Source organism: Python bivittatus, unplaced genomic scaffold (assembly GCF_059951505.1).
Source record: "Python bivittatus isolate LINGU-HERP-01145 unplaced genomic scaffold, Pbiv_v1 ctg000980_np1212, whole genome shotgun sequence".
In the NCBI taxonomy this organism is placed as follows: Eukaryota; Metazoa; Chordata; class Lepidosauria; order Squamata; family Pythonidae; genus Python; species Python bivittatus.
The window spans coordinates 47,072,007-47,093,136 of NW_028277125.1; the positions used below are offsets into that span (position 1 = coordinate 47,072,007).

Here is a 21,130-nt window from a genome sequence, read left to right on the forward strand (position 1 = left end):
TTGATTTTTTAAAAAATATAAAATTAATAATTGGGAGAAAGCAGCCAACTGCTTGGTTACATTCTTCTATGGATGTTTCTACTCATGCATTTATTTATATAAATTTCCTTTATATATATTTTCCTGGTTAGAGTGGTAAGGGGTGGTTCTGGGTTCTTTCCTCCACCTCTTTAATATTTTGTATTTTACACAGGTATAGGCTTAGAAAATAATAACAGTATTGCTTTCTAAGTATCCTATAAAATATATTCAAGGCTTAAAGACTATATTAAAAGGCTGTTGCCTACAGGAGCAAAGTTCTGCAATTTCATTTAATTACAGTAGTCTCACAATCATAGCTTAATTGGGAAATACTGTACTCAATTTTTCTTTTATAAGCCCTATCTTACATCTTCAATTTACAGAATTCTGAGCTTCTATAAATATGCTAAAAACATCAGCCTTCTTCTGAATAACTTTTTTAAAGTGTTGGAGCAATGTACAACCAATTTCTAAACAATTAGCAGTTTCTGTACAGTTTTCCATCTGTTATTTTAAAAACTCAGTGGTCCTGATTCATTCTCCTGTAAATTATTTTAGTCCTTGCCAAAATATTTGCAGTGTCATGGCATTTGCATAGTATAACTCTGTGACCTGGGGAGGTATCCATAATTTATTCTTTTGCACTTATGCCATTAAGTGACAGTCATATACCTTGGAGGAAAACAGCAGGGCGTATATATTTTGGTTTGTGACATTTGAATAGTCTCAATGATTTATTTTATATCCTGCTTTTTCTTCAGGAGTTCAAAGCAGTGTACATAGTATGGCCTTTTCCCATTTTTGCCTGCATCAACAACCCTGTAAAGTTGGCTGGGCTTATAGTTACTGGCTCAAAATTATCCAATGAGTTCCTATGCCTGAGGTCCTCCTAGTTCTAATCCAGTTCTTAACCACTATTGGTTTTGTCTTGCCACCCAGTTTTTCATATTTTAGTCAATGTGATAATCCCATATACATCTTCTTGTGAATGTCTTAAACGCCAAAGTGTAAGCTGAATGTTAATAGTTGTTAAAATATGATTGCTAGTATTTAGTAGAATTAAGATTGTGAAATGACAACTCAAGCAGTGCTTATTGCATTAAAAATTTTGCCTTCATTGACAAATTGACCAAATGTATACAGAAAAGAAAGACCAGGAGAAATTAGAGCAGATTTTAAAAATAACTCTATATGACAAAAGGGATATTTTGGCAACTTAGTGTGACTGTTGTCTTTAGCAACCAGAGCTACAAATGAGACAAATAAGAATTAGCAGGATTTTTTTTCTCTTTCATCTGAAAAGGAAATAATGTATATTTTCAGGCAGTATGTCAAGCTGGTTTGAAAGATACTTGTTTGTCAATTACCATATTTGCTGAAATTTTACATTGGTGAATAGCTTCCTGTTCAGTTGGGCAGATATTTGGAAAAATGTTCTTTCCCCCCCTCAATATTACTTGGTACCAGACTTTTAAACTGTAGTCTTATGTAAGACGATACCCCGCTGAACTTAATAGACTTATTTCTGATGAGACAAGACCTAATACATTTGTATCACCTGTAAGGTAATTCATTTGAATCTATCAGCTGTATATTTTCTGAGACTTTGGTCAAAGTATAAAATCAATTGTTGGATACTTTTCAGCATAGCTGCCTAAGTGCTCAAAAGTGATTTCTGTTAAGCTTGGTAGGATTGCTGTTGAGTAGATATTAGGTAGCTAGAAAGGCTGTTTCCTGGGTATCAGGATTAGGGCTGTTTCCCATTACATTTTTGGCCCACTTATGGAGGCGGCTGTAGAGGGGGTACCCATTATTCTCCCGATAGATGTAGACTCCAGTGATGGCATCCCATTGTGGCCTGGGCTGAACGTTTTGCACATCAAATGCTTGTACCAGTTCTTGTTCCTCTTTATCTAAATATACAAAGCCAAAGAAGTTTTTGACATTGTTGGCAGCCACAATCTTGGAATGTACCTCAGCAGTCCTCTGGAAGAGCCTAGCCTCACTAGAGCGGTATTGGTTCCAATAGGCCTCTTGGCGGTAGCTGAGTGGTGAGCAGCAATGTTTTAGGCACTTGGTGATGAACACAAGAACTGCAACCACACCAATGAGCATCCATCCAAAGAGCTGAAGAGAAGGGGAGAGTAGAAATAGAACATGGTTTGGACTGGTTTGATTTTTAACAGGATTTGATAAGAAAGCCTACCTTTATTTTATTCCCTTGAAGTAAAAGTTGCACTCCAAAGTATAGATGAAGCTCTGAAACCTCCAGGTTCAGTTACATTTTTAAGTAAATAATGGTGAAACCAATAAATATAGTAGAACTTCATTGTTCTACTATAAAATGCAAACCTTGCAGTTAAGTAATAGTTGAGGATTTTTATGGAATAAATATCTGGAGATAATCAGTTTTGTTTGAGTGGACTTTCATGCAACCCAACTGACTCTGCAGTTCTCTGTACACCCTCAAAATTGCTCTGGAGGCTATTAAGATTTAGGAGATGAGCTTACAAACTGCATTGGAAAAAACATTTAGTATAATAAAAATTTTGGATGGATAACCATACTTGTCTTACAATGAAGAACAGAACCTACCAAACTATCCTGTTTAAGCAGGGTTTTGCAAGGGATATGGATTGATGCTGTTGGGGATTTTTACTGTTATTCTTTGGTTTTTATGGTGGGCTGGGCTGCTGTGTTCAGTTTTTATACTTCTTGCATTTTGATGACTTATTGTTTGTAGCATGCCACGTTCTTGATCTGGGTTAGTGAGTATTGGAGTTTATGTTGGGATTTTACTTTATGATTATTTCTTGGAACAAGGGTAGCATAAAAGTATATGTAAATACATTAATATTTCATAGAATAAATAAATAAATTACCTGTGACTCATATTTTAATCGTCTTACAACTTCATCCTTAAAATGTGTCATGTTGGCTGGCAGATCATTGCAAGGAAACCTGGCCATGATATCTGGTCCATAGCCAGGTGGAAAATGATCCAGGGAAGCAGGATCCATGAATTCACTTAAGGCACAGACATAGGCTTCTCCACGAAGCAGTGAGATCACTGACCATGTAACAGGAGCCACTGCAGCTCTTCCCATGACAGATCCAAAGATCAAGAAGTTGGCTGCTGCAGAAAAGTTCTTGGTTCCTCGCTTGTGACACTCAGCCACCAAGTTCCAAGTGTGGTTGTTCCAGATTACACCAATCAGGAATAAGGCCAGAGCAGGCACCCCTATGGCAGCCAGACCATAGATGTAATTCCGAGTGGGGGAACATGGGCAATGGAATGCAACCACAGAGAACAGTTCCTGGCTTCCAACAGTACCCAGAGCCACCAAGCCATTGAAAATCATCACATCTTTACTTTTAAAGAAGAGTGAAAGGAAGCGGAAATTTTCAGCAATAAGAGCAGCCATTTTATTTGGGTTCAATTGGAGCTTTCAGTGTTGTGATGCTGAGGAGATGTCTACAGAAATAAGTCTTGGTCTTTTCACCTCTTCATTGACTGTAAGAATAGAATCATTACTAACAATTGTGAACTTTAAAAATGTATGCTTACCAAAGATCAAGAGATATCCACATCTATTCCAATTATATATTTTAATAAGTAAACTAACCAGCCTATGAACCTTGTATTAGAAAACAATGCATCTTGTTTACAATTCCTGCAGGTAACACCTTTCAGCACTGCTCACACATGTTAAATATCCTAAAAACAGCTAAAATTTTAGGAAAGAAATTTGTAAACAGTAAATATATAGGAATTTATCCTATTTCAATATACAATGTGTGCTGTACGCTAAACGGTTATACATTTTATTCCATGACCTATCCCCACTAAAAAGTACTCATTTATTTCCCTCTCATACATGGAGAATGTGCAATAATAGATGCAACTTTCATCTGCTCTCTTCCATTCCCTCCTGCTATCTGCTGGTCTACCCTCAATTCTCCATCTTATAAAACAACAGTCAGGTTTGTCTTACCTTTATCCATGAATTTGCTGCTATTTGTTTAATGACCCTGGAGATCTGAAGTTTGCAAGGAAGAAATAAAATGTTTAGAGCTGAGGAAGCAGTGCTGTTAATCTTGGGTCCTGACTGTTCTGCTATGTGATACTGAGGCAGAAGGATTCTCATTTTTGTCATGGCTCTACAACTATGATGTTATCAGCATTAAATTATTAGCATGAATTTACTGCTGGGTTGAGTTTACAGCACTTGATGAATTATAGGGAGTAAGTAGTTATTGTCTGACTAACTTGAATCAAGAGGAGTAACAAGGATAACTTGAATTTATCACCTTTGATGACATGGCTCAATGGCTAATTTGTGAAGCCACTGTTCCTCTTTTCTGTAGTGTGTATAACGTATCACTGAATTCCCTTTATTGACAGCATAATTAATGAGGTATTTTTGTGGCACCAAAAAAAAAATGCCAAGGGAAGGGATCATAGCTAGTGATTTCTATGTATAACACAGAATTCATTCCTTGAATTTCAAATCTTAAAAATTGCAAAGTGGTGAAAACTTCAAGGTAACTGCTTGGAATGGGCCATTTGATTGTATCTTAGTTCAGGGAAAATACCATGTCAGTATTTCCTTTTTTCTTTTTCACCAGTGCACTGATGGAACTGGTTTTTTTTAGGGGGGGTTATTATATTAGTTTTTTAACCAAGTGAAATTGATAAGATTTTCACCAGTTTTCCCTCTACTCCAAGGGACAGGAAGAATCGTAAAGTGGTAGTGTTTTCTTTTTTTAGCCAGGCCAACGGGGGGTGCACCAGATGGGAAGATGTACAAGGGTGAGTCAATGGAGGTGGGTTCAGGCAAAAAATCTATCAATAGAAATCACATGTCCTCAAAGGTTGACCCAAAGGAAAAGAAAGAAAGAAATTGGTGTTTTCTTTCCCTTGGCAGAAGGAAAGGATAACAAGCAGGGTATCCATCAACTGAAGTCACAGTAAAAGCAGTGTGGGCAGAAAACCAGGCCATCACCATTGCTAATGGGGAGAAAAGGAAGGAATCCCAGAAAGGGTTTCTTGAGCAGGCTTCATTTAATCAAGCAGCCTGCAGAAAAGCCCTTGGTTGGTAAAGGGGTGTGGGTGCATGTGTGTGAGCAAGTCCTCCAAACTGGTAGGGCAGCTAGAGGTAAACGTGATGAATTTAGACTGGGCAAAGTGCCCAATATCCTCTCTTTGTCACCGGTGATCAGTAACTGTTCCAGCAGGTTAAATGTCTTTCCACATATGTCTTCTCCCAACATCTGTCTTCTTTCCTAAGAAATAAGGTCAACCAGGTATGTGTATGAAAAGGGCACACTCAAGTCAGAGGAGAGAATGGAGGTTTTGGGAGCTCTGAAAAATGTTGGTGGGGAGCAGACTCTGAGACATTTGTTGGAGAGGTGGTTTAAACTGTATGATCAACCCACCCTTTTATAAATAAAAATGTTACAAAATGCCAGTCAGGTAGTTTCCAAAGGAAGTCATGCTAGAGAACTGGGATGCCTATATAAATTGAACAATATCAGCTATTCTGTTGTTAATGCCCTCAGTTTGGGAGTTTTTGTAGCTCTGGCTGTGATTACCTTGGATAATTTGATGTTATCTTCTAACTCAAACTGGATTTTACATATTTTACCAATATGTTTATAGAATTGCTTCTATTGCATGGTATAACTTTTACTTCCTAACCCAGATTTGTAAAAATGTTCCATTATTCTTCCTTTCTGCTCCCTAATTTTTAGCTGTAAAAATATTATCCTGGTTTGTTTTACTGTTATTTTATACAAAACCACTGCAAGACACAGAACTGCAAAGACTTTTATTCATTCAATTTATGTATTTTCAGCAATATATTCCGTAACACTTTATTTGCTTTCTCTCAATCTACAGCATATAAGACTTGCTGGAGTTTCTCTAGGTTTCTGCTTTTTCAAGAGAGACTTTTTTGCTTTTTTTAGCCTGCTATTTTTAACTGTTTGGGGCCAAGTTCCTGCCTTTTCTAGCTGGAATCTATTATGTTGTTTCCCTTTTGAAATAACTGCAGTGTAACACACTTGAAGGAATTTAGCCCATAAAACAGTACCTCTCAACTTTCTTTCAATTCATCCTCTCTTCTGGAAGCAGCAAGGAAATTAAAATTAACGATGAAAGTACTATTCCCCCCTCTTTTAGACGTCCGTGTATTGGAAAAAATTATCTTCACGGTCTCCAAGGGCCTGACTACAGTTGTGTCTTGCATCAGCTCAGGAGTGCCTGCTTAGCATTAACTGAAATTGCCAGAAGATAAGTATGATACATACATGGTTTCTTTGGGTCCTGGGAAGCTTCCACACACCACTGCATCCCCATGATCAGTCAAGCTCATTTAAAGCCATCCTGGAAGTAGAGCTTGCATTCAAAACATACACTATTTACTAGGCTTGCTTCCCCATTTAAATATTTTAGTGAAACATCTGTCATGTGAGTGATTAAACATTAGATATAAATAAATATGCATATTACAGAAACTTCAAAGTGCACTCTTGCCAAAGAGTAGGAACAGTTAGATAATATATACGTTGTGAATCAAAGATAAAACAGAAGAAAAATTATTACCCATCTGTAGAAGGAAAGGCTATTACTATTTTGATTTCATTACGAATGTAATGATACAGAATCAAAATAGCTTCAAAATAAACTCTCAGTCTATCAGGCATGAATGTTGGTAGGCTTAGGTAGGATGGATGATTTAATACAAATGAAGAGAATGTGTAAAGTACATTGAGGCAGTACAGTGAAGCAATGTAGAAGTTTCCATTAGCAAAGAATTATCCAATTCAGCTATGCAACTTACAGTGGCAGAGGATTTGGTTTCCCAACTCATCCTATTCCTGGCACCTGGAGCATCTTTCCCACATGTGTTAGGACTCTGATGTGTTAAGACCAATAATACATGCTGACCAAGAATTCTGGAGATTGAAGTCCTAGGAGATCTGGAAGGCACCAGGTCTGGGAAGGATAGTCTGGAAGATTCTCACTCATAGTTTTAGTCTGCCTGAACTACCTACATTTTCCTTTTCTGATCAGCAGCCCTGATGGAGCAGGAAATATCAAATGATCAGGCTCTGTTCAGATATGGGCAGCTCTGATATTGCCCCATTGAATTAAATTTGTTCTCATTGGTTGAAATTGTTCTCCTACCAGTGTTAGTTAAATAACTTCTTCATTTATTATCTATCAGTTAAGGGTTGTAATCTAAACACTTATGTACCTGCAATCCTTGTATATGAAGTTCAGTATACACAATCATAGTAATTTATTATGGATTATCTAACTGATATAGAAAAACTCCTTTCTATACATGCACATATATGCCTGAGTCACATTCTCTTGAGGCTGAATCCAGATCAGTTCTCTTCTGGGCAAAAGTTTCAACTTTTGTTGCCTTAAATCTCCATATGGAAGCTGTAGCTTGGGAGAATGGAAAAAGTAGACCAGTTGTCCCATTCTTTCTCTGTCTCCACCCATTTGCTATGTAATTTTCACGTCAATATTTCTTCTTTGTTCATTGTAGTGAAATCAATTATTCTTGTGTAGTAATGTCATTTAGGACATAAATGCCAAGAAAAATACATGTCATCCTAGTGGCATAGAGCCCCACCCTTAGAACAATGCCTAAATGTTACAAACTAACTAAAATTAAAACAAAAACAAAAAACAAAAACCCAACCCAAAAATCATATCCTGTCCATGATTCAAACTTGCAGATTTGCAAATATTTAATTTTCATTGTTTTAAAGTTGAACAACAACACTGTAATATGCCACGTAAAGGACTTGACAGTTTATTACTGCTGAAAAAAATGCTTTGGTAACTCTTGGTGGTTTGAGAAAACAAGAGAAAAATCTGATCTATTTCTAGTCTGGCATCTGATAGCAACTCAAACTAATTTCCTGCTGAAAACAAAGCTAATACCGTATTAAGATGCAACACACTCTCTTCAGGAAGTGGAGAGGGTCTTGTATTATAAACTGATACGCTTACTTCTCTGTTGCTTTTTATGTTTTTAATTATAAAAAGTCTTTGTTTTCCTAAAACTGAAACAAAACATGATGAAAAAATCATTGATCACTTACTTCAGGGGGTGGCTAAAGCAATGTCCGGGGCTTCTCTAGTGACCATGTGGATTCTGAATTTATTCCTGGTTTATCTGGCTGTCCGGCATTTGAGCTGGGCACTGGGGTCTGAGGCAAAAATTGCTGCTGTCAGATGACGGGGTTAAAAAGAGCGGTTGTGTTGATTTCTAGCAGTTTCTTTTTGCTTGGAAAAGGCCCTTTTTTCATTTGAGAGGGGAGGAGAAAGATTTCAGTCAGGGTGGAGATTATATATGCAGGGAGGGACAGGAAAAAAGAGGCTTGCTTTGTTCTGTTGCTCTGAGGAAAAAATGTAGGAAAATATTGGAAAAAATGAAACTCCATAACTAAACCAGGATGACTCATAAGCAGAAGGAGGGAACTCTGTCCTTCAGCTGCCTCAGGCTATTCAGCTAAGAAATTGAGTATCCTCTGGTTCCCTAAATAATGTTTGATCAAGAATGGATTTGGAAGTGTGTGTGTGTGTGTGTGTGCACACAGACAACATTGTTTAGTACTCCCATGGGAACCAGTTAGATTTACTTTGTCAACACTTGTGTCTGGCTGCATTTTCTAGGACTGTCAGCCAGTGTGACATTTGCTGACTGGGAATTCTGGGATTTGCAATCCACCATATCTGGAATAGACAAGATCAGGAGTTTTGGCAGAGGTTTTTCCTACAAAAAGGTAAGTATTAGTGATGCAAGATTTTATATAGTATTTGTACTATATAATATACTGTATCTGGTAAATATAGTGCCAAAATATGCAGGGAGGAGAAATTAGGTATCCCACATTTGGGCTGTGAAAATCCAGATGACTATGAGATGGCAGGAAAGAGATATGGGACACTGTACTTTAACTCTCTGCTGCTATCTAGCGGTTATGAAAAACTTTGCAACCCAGGTAAGTATGCTTACAGAAACAGGATTTCTTTTTAACAGGATTTTTTGATGTTGGTTGGGTATGAATGAGAGCTGTTTATTTTGTAAAGACCTAGGTATGACCCTGTGCTGGGTGGTGGTGATTTCCCCCATCAATGTTCTCCACTAATGCACTAAAATAATTTCTCTTTAAATTGTTAAGTTATCATGATTCATTTGTAGCCCACAAGAATATGTTCTGTATACTTTTGTAATTTGTCAGAAATATATTTTTCTTTAAGCAAGGCAGACATTAATGAAGATGCTATTATTGAAGAGCATATTATTTCCTTGGAAGAGTCTTCTGTAAAGCACCAGAAAAGTCATTAGCAAATGTTTCTGCCTAAAAAAGTAGGATGCAGCTCTCAGGTTATTTTAGCTTTCTGGATTTGGTGGTTCCTCATAGCTTATATGTAAGCTTACAGGCAGAAATGCTTATATACTCACACTTTCTGCAGAGACAGCTTGAAGATGATTTGTGAGTTAGGTTCCATCTTACTCAGTTGTCTGCTGGGAGGAACTCACAACATGTTGTTGAATAACTTTAAATGAAACCAGCCTATTTCTAAAGCTTTTCCCAATGTTTTTATAATTTTAGGTGCCATTTTTCCAGAGAGGTCAGAAAGAGCCACTAGCTAAATAACCACTTTAGCAGACTTACTCTTCTGTGATCTTTGTATGTCTGTGCAATCCTGTTATAGCTAAAGTCACAGACTGGATTCAAACATTACACTAACCCATGATGAAGAGCTACTAAAACTGGCTGCAAAAAATTCAAGACAACTATTAGGTGGCAGAAAAATATCTGTTTGCTGCCATTGAAATATTGCTTGGATTTTTGTTACACAGATATAATAGCCTTACCATACATAGATCATCCATAGAGGCATTCTTAGGAAATAAAATGTGTGTGTGTGGGGTGGTGGTCTACAGCTGAGTATTTTGTGTGCCTTCTGGAATATGGTTGTTTGTGATTAGCATGATCCATCATGGCAACAATGTTGTGAGAGTACTCATCACATGCTCTTAAAAACCCAAATGTGCCCAAAAAAGTTAGTGATCCCCTAGGTTAACATTTGTGTAAACTCAGACACTGACAACACTAGGCGATATGAAACTAAAGGGATAGAAGTTGAAGCCCAAATCCAGGATAAGGAGTGGGATACAGAGCTTAACTAGGTCTGTGGATGAAACTTGACATAGAAATAGTAATTCTGAAGCAAGGCTTACAATCAATAAAAGTAAAAGTACTAAATAGATCTGAATCTGAAATTATGACCAGGGGGGCTGTTTAAAAATGTACATTGAAATATATTATATCAAAGGAAACCAAGACAAAAAAGTAGGTAGCCTATCCAAGGAATCTCATCTGGATGTATTTGCAACAGGGCCCAATCAAGAAGTTAGCAACTCAGGGTTCCATGTCCTTGCTTAATTCTCCAAATCCCAAATTATTTTTAATATGATACAGAGGAAAATTATGAAATACATAGGTACTAACCCTATTAACTGCATTTAATGAACAATATTAACATAGATTTAATTTTTGTTCTGGCCCCATCTATTACTTTGTCCCACTTTTTGAAGTACAACTCGTCTCTCTGGCCAGCTAATTAAAAACTAAATGCAGCCTTCAGCCCGAGGAAGTTGTGAATTCTTGTTCTACAGTCTATACAGTAGCAGATTGCTACAGGGGCAACTGCATACAAATAAAGAGACTATTTGTGATGGAATGGAATTATGAAGGCCAGATTCAGGGAGAAAAACATGTTCTTTCATCATCTGAGGCAAGAGGGAGAGATAAGAGGATGAGATTGGCACCTCCCTGAAGAATTCACAATGTTGTGGCTGGCATTACTTGGGAACTGGAGTTTCAGTCTGGGAAGATTCTTGCTAGAGGTTGTAGCTAATAAACATTGCTGGACTGAATTTACATGGTCTCTTGGAGTTCCTTGGGCTAGACCTGACATCAATCTTCCCAAACTCAAACCCCAATTCCCAAATAATGCCAGCCACAACATTGTGAATTCCTCAGGGAGGTGCCAGTCTCATTCTCTTATCTCTCCCTCTCACCTCAGGTGATGAAAGAACATGTTTTTCTCCCTGAGTCTGGCCTTCATAATTCCATTCCATCATACTATTAGACCCCATCCCTGGTTGCAGTTAACCACAATATAGTCATGCTCTGACAATACAAATTCCCCTCTTGTCCCCACAATTTTGTCTTTATTTCATCCCCACCCCATAAGTGAGTTAGTCATAGATCATTATTAGCTGTGCAGTACAGAAGAATATTTTCCCTTAAAACCAATATTATCAAGATGTGCAAAATCTGTACTGCTTTTTATTTTGGAGGTGAGGTTGTGGGTGATCTGCTATGGGTGTGACCAGAGGTATGTTTTGGGAGTCTTGGGAGATACCCTTTCCTCTCTGGTCACTAGTCATTGTCCATCACAGCCATTGCTTCCCACTTGTTTGCTGTCTCCATTAGTACTTCGTTTCCTGACTTCCTTTCATACCTGTTGTTTCCTCTTCTCCAAGTCACTTTTGTTCACAACTTCTCTCTAAGCTTCCAAAAAGGTAGAGCAGAGTGAAACAGAACTCCAGTATTTAATTTGAGGAAGAAGAGGGGGGCATGACTGTGCTAATCCTTTTTAACAGTATTCTGAAATGGATTTTTATCTTCCAATGCAACAGCCCTGCCTTTTCTCATTGTAATGTTCAGAAAATAAAAAAGGATATTGAATTGAGCTGCTGTTGCCTAAAATCTACTGCTTTAAAAATGAACCCTGGAATGCTTTGTTCCATTCCTCTTCCAGACCACACTGATCCAGTCATTTTTGAGGCTTGTCTGGTGATTTAATGGAAATTAACTTTCCGAACTAGAGGTGATTTGGGAATTCTAGATAAGGTTCCAAATGTGGTCCTTTGTGTCTGGAACACCATGTCTGGAACACCACTAACTACTTCTAGTCTAGAAGATTAACCTCTGGAAAACTGCTGGACCACCCCTAGAGTGGCTAGCTGAACATGATCCAGAAGAGAGTCTACCTATTTACTGTTCCTAGCATAGTAGATTGGCACATACTGCTTATTTGCCAGTTTCTCTGTATTAATCAGTTTCAGTTGCCTTCTCCCTCCATGAAGTACTGTAAGAGAGGCATTTGCTCAGCAGCTAGTCAGTTTCAATTGTTCCGTTCTACAGAGATAGCTAGTTGCATACCCACAGGCGGCCTGCCTACCTTCTCCCTTGAACTCTTTCTGTTCTGATGTCTCTCCATCAATTTCTTTATTTTTATTTCACATTATTTAATCAAAGCTTTAAAAGTCTTTTAATCTTACTTGGCATCAAATCAACAATGTATTAAAAGATATGGGGAAAGTTATATAAGGAAAACATACCTTTAAGCTCTTGTAATTACATAGTCCATATTGAAAAGGGATATCAGACTATTTCTCCTTAAGTCTTCTTTGACTAAAGCAAGCGGGACCAAATTTTCGAATCCTTTATTGTTATCAAGAAATGCTATCCAGCTCGAAGGGATTTTTTTATATGGACAATTTTTTCCAGCCAGTTTTATATTTTCAAACTATTGCATTTTTCAAGAGTTTTAATTTAGTTAAATTGTATCCTTAAAGCATATTCCTGTATTTGTAGATAATAAGAGAGATCAATCCTATTTGAAACATTAGTGGTGCCTGGCACCAGAAAGTTTGAGTAACCCTACTTATTGACATTGCAACTTGCTGTATTTACAATCTTTATTTTGTTGAAATAAAATAATTTTAAGATGCATTGGTATGTCTTGACTATTAACTATTTTGATATTTCTCAGTTGAAGGGCTGGCGTGATGTCAGGACTTATTGTGGGCTAATTCAGATAACATTTTTTATTTATTTTATTTATTTATTAGATTTCTCTCCCACCCATCTCCCCTACAACATCCTTGCATGAAAGGATAGCAGATTGTTAATTACTGTGTTTATTATTGTTGTTGCTGTCAAGAAAAAGAAGAGACATTTCTAGAGCTCTCTGCCTTTAGTGCAGACCATCTTGGGTATAATGCAGCTAAATATCAGGTTGTTTATGCAGGAGTCTGTAGATACTATTTGGTACTTTAACTCAGGCAGCAAAATGTTTTAAGTTGGCCCTGTTTTGACATTTCCCCATATGTAGTCATGAATGTCAATTTTCCTTCATAATCATAAAAGCAGATGGGAGACTGGTGTAATATATCTTGTCCTATAAGTGCATTTAACTTCTATTTATTATTATCACAGCTTTGCCATTGTAGGCTTTCTTATTTATACAGGAAGGATTCCTGGTCTTGGCATGATTGCAGACAGCTGAAGTAACAGATAACAACTTAAAAATAAAACCTCTGGGGACTCTATTGTGCTAGCTGTCACCACAAAAAGAAAAAGAGAGAATGAGAGAAAACAGCCTTTAGACAGCGGCTGCAATGTTTCCGTGGCTGTAACATTGCAGATGGCTAGCATCTGCTATGGTATCTGTGTCAGCAGTTAATTGAAGAGACAGGAGTATGCTTAATATCAAGGTCAACCTTGCTTTTAGAAAATTGCTAGAGAGAGGGAGAGAGAGCACAAATTTTGGAAGTATACACTGGAAACAGACTACAACTCCCCCACTCTAGTAATATATATGTTTGTGAAGTGTGTGTGTGTGTGTTTAAGCCAGCATTGGACATTCTGTGAAGTAAAGGACATGACTTATTACAGGCAACATTTATTTTTCAAGGTATGAAAAACTGCTGGGATTCTTCTGCTTCTGGGAGAAGGATGACCTTCTCTTGCAAACAGAGAGTGGTTATGATATGCTTTTACACATTAGAATACCTGTGCATTTACTCAAGTGATAAGAGAAAAAAAGGCAGGAAATGGAGTGTCCATGCAATCAGTGATTACATTCTCCATTCAACCCCTTTCCAAAACTTGTCATGCTGTACCGTGATTCATGTGTTTATTATTAGCATCCAGTGGATATACTTCTCTGTGTCTATCAGCAGATGATTCTGCTCAGGTTGGAAAATACAACAGGAATTAAAAGAAGCTAAAAGATTCCAATCGTAAACAAACAAACAAACCCCAGACAATTGATCAAGGTGGAGGAGGGAATGTATCTTAAACTTTAACCCTCTAGAAAATGAACCCTAGTGATTATTGTTTGTTTGTTTGTTTATTTATTTGGATTTTTCAGTCATATTTCAGTTGAATTGGTGGATACCATCTGTAAGAGAATAGATGTGGGTAAAATTTCCTTCAGTGTGTTTTCTTTCTTACAAATCTGGGATTATGGCAATCATAATGACGGTGATGATGATTAATTTCTAACCTATCCAAATAATCAACATTTTCTTCATGGATGACTTAAAACATTCTATTTCAAAATTGATAAAATCCTAAAAAGAGGGTATAAAATCAACAGTGAATTCAGAGTACTACAGGAATAATTGTATTTTTTGAAATGTACATGTCATTATATAGAAAATTTGGTTCCTCTTGCTTAGAAAAAAAAGGTACAGCCAGAAGATACAGAATTATTTTCACTTGGTAGAAAATAGTAACAACAACAAATCCATGAACAAAATTTTGTATGACACATCAGTGATTATCATCCTGTTAGTAAGCAAAAATCTCTGACTGTACAACCAGTAATATCTATAATAATATATAGCATATAAAAAGAATGCTTATTTTATGCCAGGTTTTATATTTTTTCTTCCATTGCTTTAAATTGTGGTTGGATACTTAATAACCAGAGTGATATCAGCAAGGCTTTTCTTTTGAGGATATTTCCTGCTAGCAAAAAACAGTGATTTTGTGTATTAAATAAAGAAACCACTTCCATAATCCTTTAATCTATTTTGCCTTATGTGCACTTGAAATATATTTCATATATATGAGAACTTCCTTAAACAACCTATCTACCTCCAGTGATATTAACATTATTATTAGGTATATTAACTTTATTATTAACACAGCATGTGAGCACAGCTGGCTTTTAGAGTGGCTTAGAATTTAGCAAAAGAAATTGAGAAACTGGTAGCAGTTTGGATATTCCTGTGCCAAAATTATTAGGTGGGCACTGAAGGGCTGTGGTTGTGGGACAATGGTAATAGGATGAACAGGTGCATCGTTCAGTTTCACTGTTTCATGACTTGTACCTTTATGTGTGATTTATCTCTTATTGCAAAGAATTGTGCTGGAAACTATGGTATCTGTGTTTGTTTCCTCACTTGCATATTATCAGCTGATGGTGAGGTGCACGTTGTTGGATGTTGTGTGTGCACTGAACACCGAATGGACATGTATGCATTCATCTAAACATTTCCTGTGCCTTTGAGCTTTCCTGTAGTACCTGCTGAACCCGTACAAATGTTATTATGAAGATTACAGCCTGTAGCTGTTTCAGACAAAAGGAGCATATACAATAATTTTTTTAAAATGTCAGAAAAGCCAGTCCTGTGGGCCTGTTACAGCTTCAACCACTATTTATCAGTGACATCTCTCTCAAGGCCAGACTAGATGGGCTATGAGAAATGCACAGACAATATCTTTGTTATTTTAGTTACCACATAGTTGCAAATTGGACTGGAGCAGCAGTGATGGTAAGTTTGCTTAAGCCTCTTCCTGAAAGATTTTTTTTGGACACTGATGTGTCATACTAAATTTTGTTCATTTAATCCACCCTCCTATCATCTCTCTTTCAGCCAGCAAGTGTGTGGGGAAAATATAGGGTCTTTTCCCTTTGTAGAGCAAAAACTTCTTAGGAAAGGCAGCTTCAGTTAGCAAAAGTTAAATCTCCCATCATTGCTCTGATCAAAAGTAGGACCCATGACTTTAGATATTATATTCAAACATAATGGCATGGTTCATATCTTGTACTAAATCATAAACCACAATCTCCAAACCCCAACAGCTGTCTTCACACAACATGCTCAGGAAAACCAAACTAAACACAGCTTAGTACATTATGTAAACAGAATCACTGCATACAGAACAGTTCTAATTAAGCAAGTTACAGCCATCCTCTCTACAACTTAGAGCTTTCCCTTTTTTTTTATTTTCGACTTGACAAAGGCATCCTATATCGTCATGCTATATGAAGTTTTGCACTGAAGAGGCCACTGAGCTGCATATGACATGATTCCAAAAGAAAGAATAACAAAGGAGGCACAGATTTGTAGAAGAATTGTATGTGCTGGCTCATAGGTATCAATGCAAATTTATAAAGATTGATTACCATTAAACAGAAATCAATACACCTTGCTGCAATAGGAGACCAGGTCATCTGTGTATTTACAGGTGTTAACTATTGATGAGGAATTTAAAAATGTGTTAGTTCTTTATCTGTAAAACTGACTTGGACAGGACAGTTCTTAACTAGAGTTCTCCTTCAAATAATAGGGGTAGGATCCTGCTGGAAGAGCAGGTGGAATCTGTGGCCAGGTGGATCTTCGACCAGTTCTGTCACACGGTGTGCCAATTGTTGCCTTACCTGGACCAAGATGCACTGAAAATGGTCATTCGTGCCCTTGTCATCTTGCAACTGGACTACTGTAATTTATTCTACATGGGGCCTTGAAGACCACCTGGAAACCTCATCTCCCCATAATGCAGAGGCCTCTGTGCTTACTGAGCAGGCTTTGTATTATCACATCACCAAGCTGCTGTGGAAGTTGCATGTCCAGTGTGTGTTGTGGAGTGCAATTCAAGTTGCTGGTTGTAACCTATAAAGCCCTAGATGGCTCTGGGCCTGCATATCTAGGAGACCACCTTTCCCAAGCTAGATAACTAGAGAGTACCTGTTGAAGGTCCCCTCCTGTTGTGTGATTTTTTTTCCTTTTTATATTATATTGTTATAAATCTTGATACATTATACTGTTTTAATACAATAATATTTGTACAGTATTAAAGTTATTAACATTCTATTGTTTACATAACTTTAAATAATTATATAGAGAAAAAGAAAGTTATATTCTAACAGTATTAATTACAATTCAGGATATTGATATTACAAGCATAAAATTATTTGACTTTTTCATACAAAATTGAGTATAACGTTAAAAAGAAGAAACTGCTACAAATTATCTAAAAATGTTTGTTATACAATGTAGGTTTCAGTCTTGAGATGATTGTTTAGTATTGAAGTCTCTACACACACATGCACGCACACACATATACATATATACATGTATAGTTAAAATAGAAAGAAAAAAGGAAAAAAGGAAAAGAATTATTGGGTTTCTAAATTCCTCCTTTTTGTAAATCTGCTGATTTGCCATATTGTAGACATTTAAGCCGCCTTAGAAGCCAGAATGTAAGTGATTATATCTGCCATGCTGCATGATGTACTGTATGCATATATGTATGTATGTATGTATGTATGTATGTATACTGTTAATTTTTCTATTGCTGCATATTCTTCAAGTTTAAGCTCCCAATCTGATATTGTAGGAATTGTTCCTTTCTTCCAGGACTGAGCAAAATTTATTCTCACTGATGTAAGCATATATATCATTAAATTATGATGTTTCTTGTTGATTTTTTTTCCTGTGATTATACCTAACAAGAAAAGTTGTGGTTTCATTTCAAAGTTAAATTCCAAAATTTTCTGCACTGTACTATGTATATCTTTCCAGTATTTTTTTTCTTTTGTACACGTCTATCACTTATGATAAAATGTTCCTTCTGGAGTTGTATACCATCTATAGTACATTTTGTACCAATTTTCCTTTAAGATATAACTTTGTGTAAATTTTATAGATTTAGTCCATAATTCTTCCCATTGTTGTGCTGTAACTACCAATAGAAGTGAATATGTGTAGCTCAGGGCTGAACTGTGGAGTCCTTGGGGTTCTCTGAGCTTGGTTGTTTTCTTGCAAATGTTTCATTACTCTGCTAGGTAACATCTTCAGTGCTAGAATGGAATGGGATTTGCTCTCTGTTTATATATATTGTGGCATGCCCTGCCAATGTTGGTGGGGGTGTGGGTTTTGTTTTGTTCTATTTTTTTTCCTTGGTAGTTCCTTGATTAAGGTATTGTTTACTGCTTGTATGTCTGGTGGTAATCTTGGTGTTAACCTCTGCTTATCTGGGTGATGATTGCTGGTGAGGAGATGTTCTGGTCTTTTCCTTTCTATTGTCTCTTTTGAATAGTGCATACAGTAGATGCTGTTTATCTCTATTTGCCTGTTGATGGCTGCCTTGTCTGAATACCAAGCTTCCAAGAATTCCCTTGTATTTTTGGATTTAGCTTGGTCCAAGTTGCTGACTGTTTCCCAGCTGAAACTATGGTTAATTCTGTCCATGTGTTGTGAGATTAAGGAGTTTTCATCAAGTCTTCTGACTGCTAGTTGGTGTTCATGGATGCTCTCTGAACAAAACAAAACCCACACCCTCACCAACACTGGCAGGGAATGCCACAATATATAAACAGAGAGCAAATCCCATTCCATTCTAGCACTGAAGATGTTATCTAGCTGGGTAATGAAACGTTTGCAAGAAAACAACCAAGCTCAGAGAACCCCAAGGACTCCATTGTGCTGTAACTGTTTCTTTAAAGTTTTGCATCCATTTTATCATACAGTTTTTTGTTTCTTCTGTCTCTGTATCATGTCTAAGTAAAAGTTTATATATGTGCCCTAATAGATGGTGTTGGTTTTGTATGAGCATTTCAAATTCTGTCTTTTTTCTTAATATTCCTTCTTCCTTACTGAGATCTGATTTTATCTTTCCACCAATTTGTAAATACATCAACCATTGTATATTCTGGCCTTCACTGAGTAGTTCTTGCTGTGTTTTTAATTTATTTGTAGAATCTGAGTGAATTATATCTGCATATGTAATTACAGAAAGATTGAAGGCAAAAGGAGAAGAGGACGGCAGAGGATGAGATGGTTAGATAGCATCACTGAAGCAATGAGCATGAAACTGAGCAAACTCAGGGAGGCAGTGAAGGACAGGAAGGCCTGGCGCAATATGGTTCATGGGGTCACGAAGAGTCGGACACGACTTAACGACTAAACAACAAATGTAATTACACTTTTCTTGCTATAATTGTCTCTGACACGAAAAGCATTTGAAGGAGAAGTTAGAGGTGAAATTGTTGGGCTTATTGTTCCCTTTGTAGAATTTCATGTTTTTATCAAACTTTGTCTAATAATGTGTCCTTTTAGATTTTTATCCTCTTTTGTATCACCATACCATAAATATCTATGAAATCCATTGGTCAAGCCGGCTCCTTCCAAAATTGCCATTCTGCTATTTGGAGATTTTATCCACTCTGTTATCTATGATAGGCAGCTTGCTTTATGGTATGGTTTAAAATTTTGGAAAGGCGAGACCACCTTTCTCTTTGGAGTTTTGTAGGTTTTTTCGTTTGACTCTAAGTCTTTTCCCACTCCATGTAAGTTTACTGACAGTTTCTTGCCATTCTTGTAAAGTTCTCTCTGAAATTCTGATTGGCATTGTATTGTCGAAGGCTTTCACGGCTGGCATACTATGGCTGGTGTGGGTCTTCCGGGCTGTGTGGCTATGTTCTTGAAGTTCTGTTTCCTAACGTTTCGCCAGCACCTGTGACCGGCATCTTCAGAGTGCAGGAGCACAGACAGGAGCAGTTCTCTCTGTGTCCCTGTCTGTGCTCCTGCACTCTGAAGATGCCGGTCACAGGTGCTGGCGAAACGTTAGGAAACAGAACTTCAAGAACATGGCCACACAGCCCAGAAGACCCACACCAGCCATCTGATTGGCATTATTTGGAACAGATAGTTTATCTTGGATAGTACATTCATTTTGATGATTGCAATTGATCCTAATCAAGATAACTTTAAGTTCCTCTACCTTTCAAGGTCTCTTTTAATTTCTAGCCATAATTTAACATAGTTATTTTGGTATATTTCTTGATTGTTGCCTGTCAGTTACAAATCAAGTATTCTGCTGAGTGAGCTGTCTGACAACCAGACTCTTCTTGCAGAAGATTGATTTCTCCTTGCGTTAAAAATCTTGTAATTATTATTTTTTGAACATTGATCTTGTTTCCAGAATATTCTCCAAAACTATGAATTGTTTTCATTAATGTTTGTAGTTCTATTATAGTTAATACTACCTCATCTGCATAATGTTTAAGCTTATATTCCGTCTCCATGAATTTTGGACTTGCTACTGGTTTATCACCTTAGCTTTTTTTCTGCCAGTATTTCTAATGTAATGATGAATAATAAAGGAGAGAGTGGGCCTCCTTGCCTGTTCCTTTACTAATTTAGAAATCTGCAGAGAGCACTCTATTAGCCATAATCTTTACTTTTTGCTCCTGTTGTGAGATTTGATGCCAACAGGCTAGATCAGTGTTTGGCAACTTTAAGATGTATGGATTTCACCTCCCAGCATGCTGGCCGGGGCATTCTGGGAATTAAAGTTGCCACATCTTAAAGTTGCTGAGCCTGAGAAATACTGTGCTGGATAATGGGTGTTCCCTGAAGCACTTCCCTTCTCTGGAAGAGTTCCCTCCCAGGTGAGATGCCTCTTATACTTATGACTCCCCAAAGTCTGGTAAAGTTTATTTGAGATAACTCTGCATGTGTGTTTGGTTTTACTGTATTTTTATACTGTTTTTATTGTATTTTAATTAATATTTATTTGTTGTTTTATTGTAAACTACCCAGAGTCACTTCCTCATGAGTTGGGCGGTGTCTAAATTTGAAATATAAATAAGTAAATAAATAAAATAAAACCTGGCTTTTTTGGAAGGCCTTAGTGACTTGGTGGAGTCCTTGGTGTCAGAATGGCTGTGACTGTTCTGCATTATTATTAATGTATCTGTAATGTATACATTATTATTATTAATGAATACAGTAATGTATATAATGGAATGTATATTTTTTCACTGCCTAGAGACCTTGGCAGCTGGGGTAGTTAATAAAACAAATAAATAAAATGATAGATCAGTGGTGAAGCACATCATTTGTGTGTAGGTTCTAGGCATTTCCAGGTTGGAGTAGAAAATGTGACTGCATCAAAGCCTCAGAAAGCTGCTGCTGAT

General features: G+C 37.0%; 1 protein-coding gene and 1 long non-coding RNA gene across 6 annotated transcripts; one reads left to right on the forward strand and one right to left on the reverse strand.

Moving 5' to 3' along the window:
• Positions 1-135: 135 nt before the first annotated feature.
• On the reverse strand, positions 136-8,332 carry CALHM2 (calcium homeostasis modulator family member 2). Of its 5 annotated transcripts, XM_088131678.1 has the most exons (6): positions 8,149-8,331; positions 6,334-6,409; positions 5,235-5,307; positions 4,017-4,061; positions 2,904-3,535; positions 136-2,148 (listed from the first exon to the last, which is right to left on the reverse strand). In XM_088131678.1, the coding sequence occupies exons 5-6, from the start codon at positions 3,444-3,446 to the stop codon at positions 1,732-1,734; spliced, it is 960 nt and encodes a 319-aa protein (XP_087987804.1). In that variant the 5' UTR covers positions 3,447-3,535; positions 4,017-4,061; positions 5,235-5,307; positions 6,334-6,409; positions 8,149-8,331; the 3' UTR covers positions 136-1,731. The 5 variants fall into 5 exon arrangements, with proteins under 5 accessions (XP_087987804.1, XP_007423297.1, XP_087987803.1 ...); XM_007423235.3 differs by lacking the exon at positions 5,235-5,307; XM_088131677.1 differs by lacking the exon at positions 5,235-5,307 and having other exon boundaries at positions 6,117-6,409.
• A 66-nt stretch (positions 8,333-8,398) lies between these two features.
• Positions 8,399-18,871, forward strand: LOC148213583 (uncharacterized). Its single transcript, XR_015794273.1, has 2 exons — positions 8,399-8,832; positions 16,498-18,871. It is a non-coding gene; the product is annotated as an uncharacterized LOC148213583 (long non-coding RNA).
• The last annotated feature ends 2,259 nt before the right edge of the window (positions 18,872-21,130 follow it).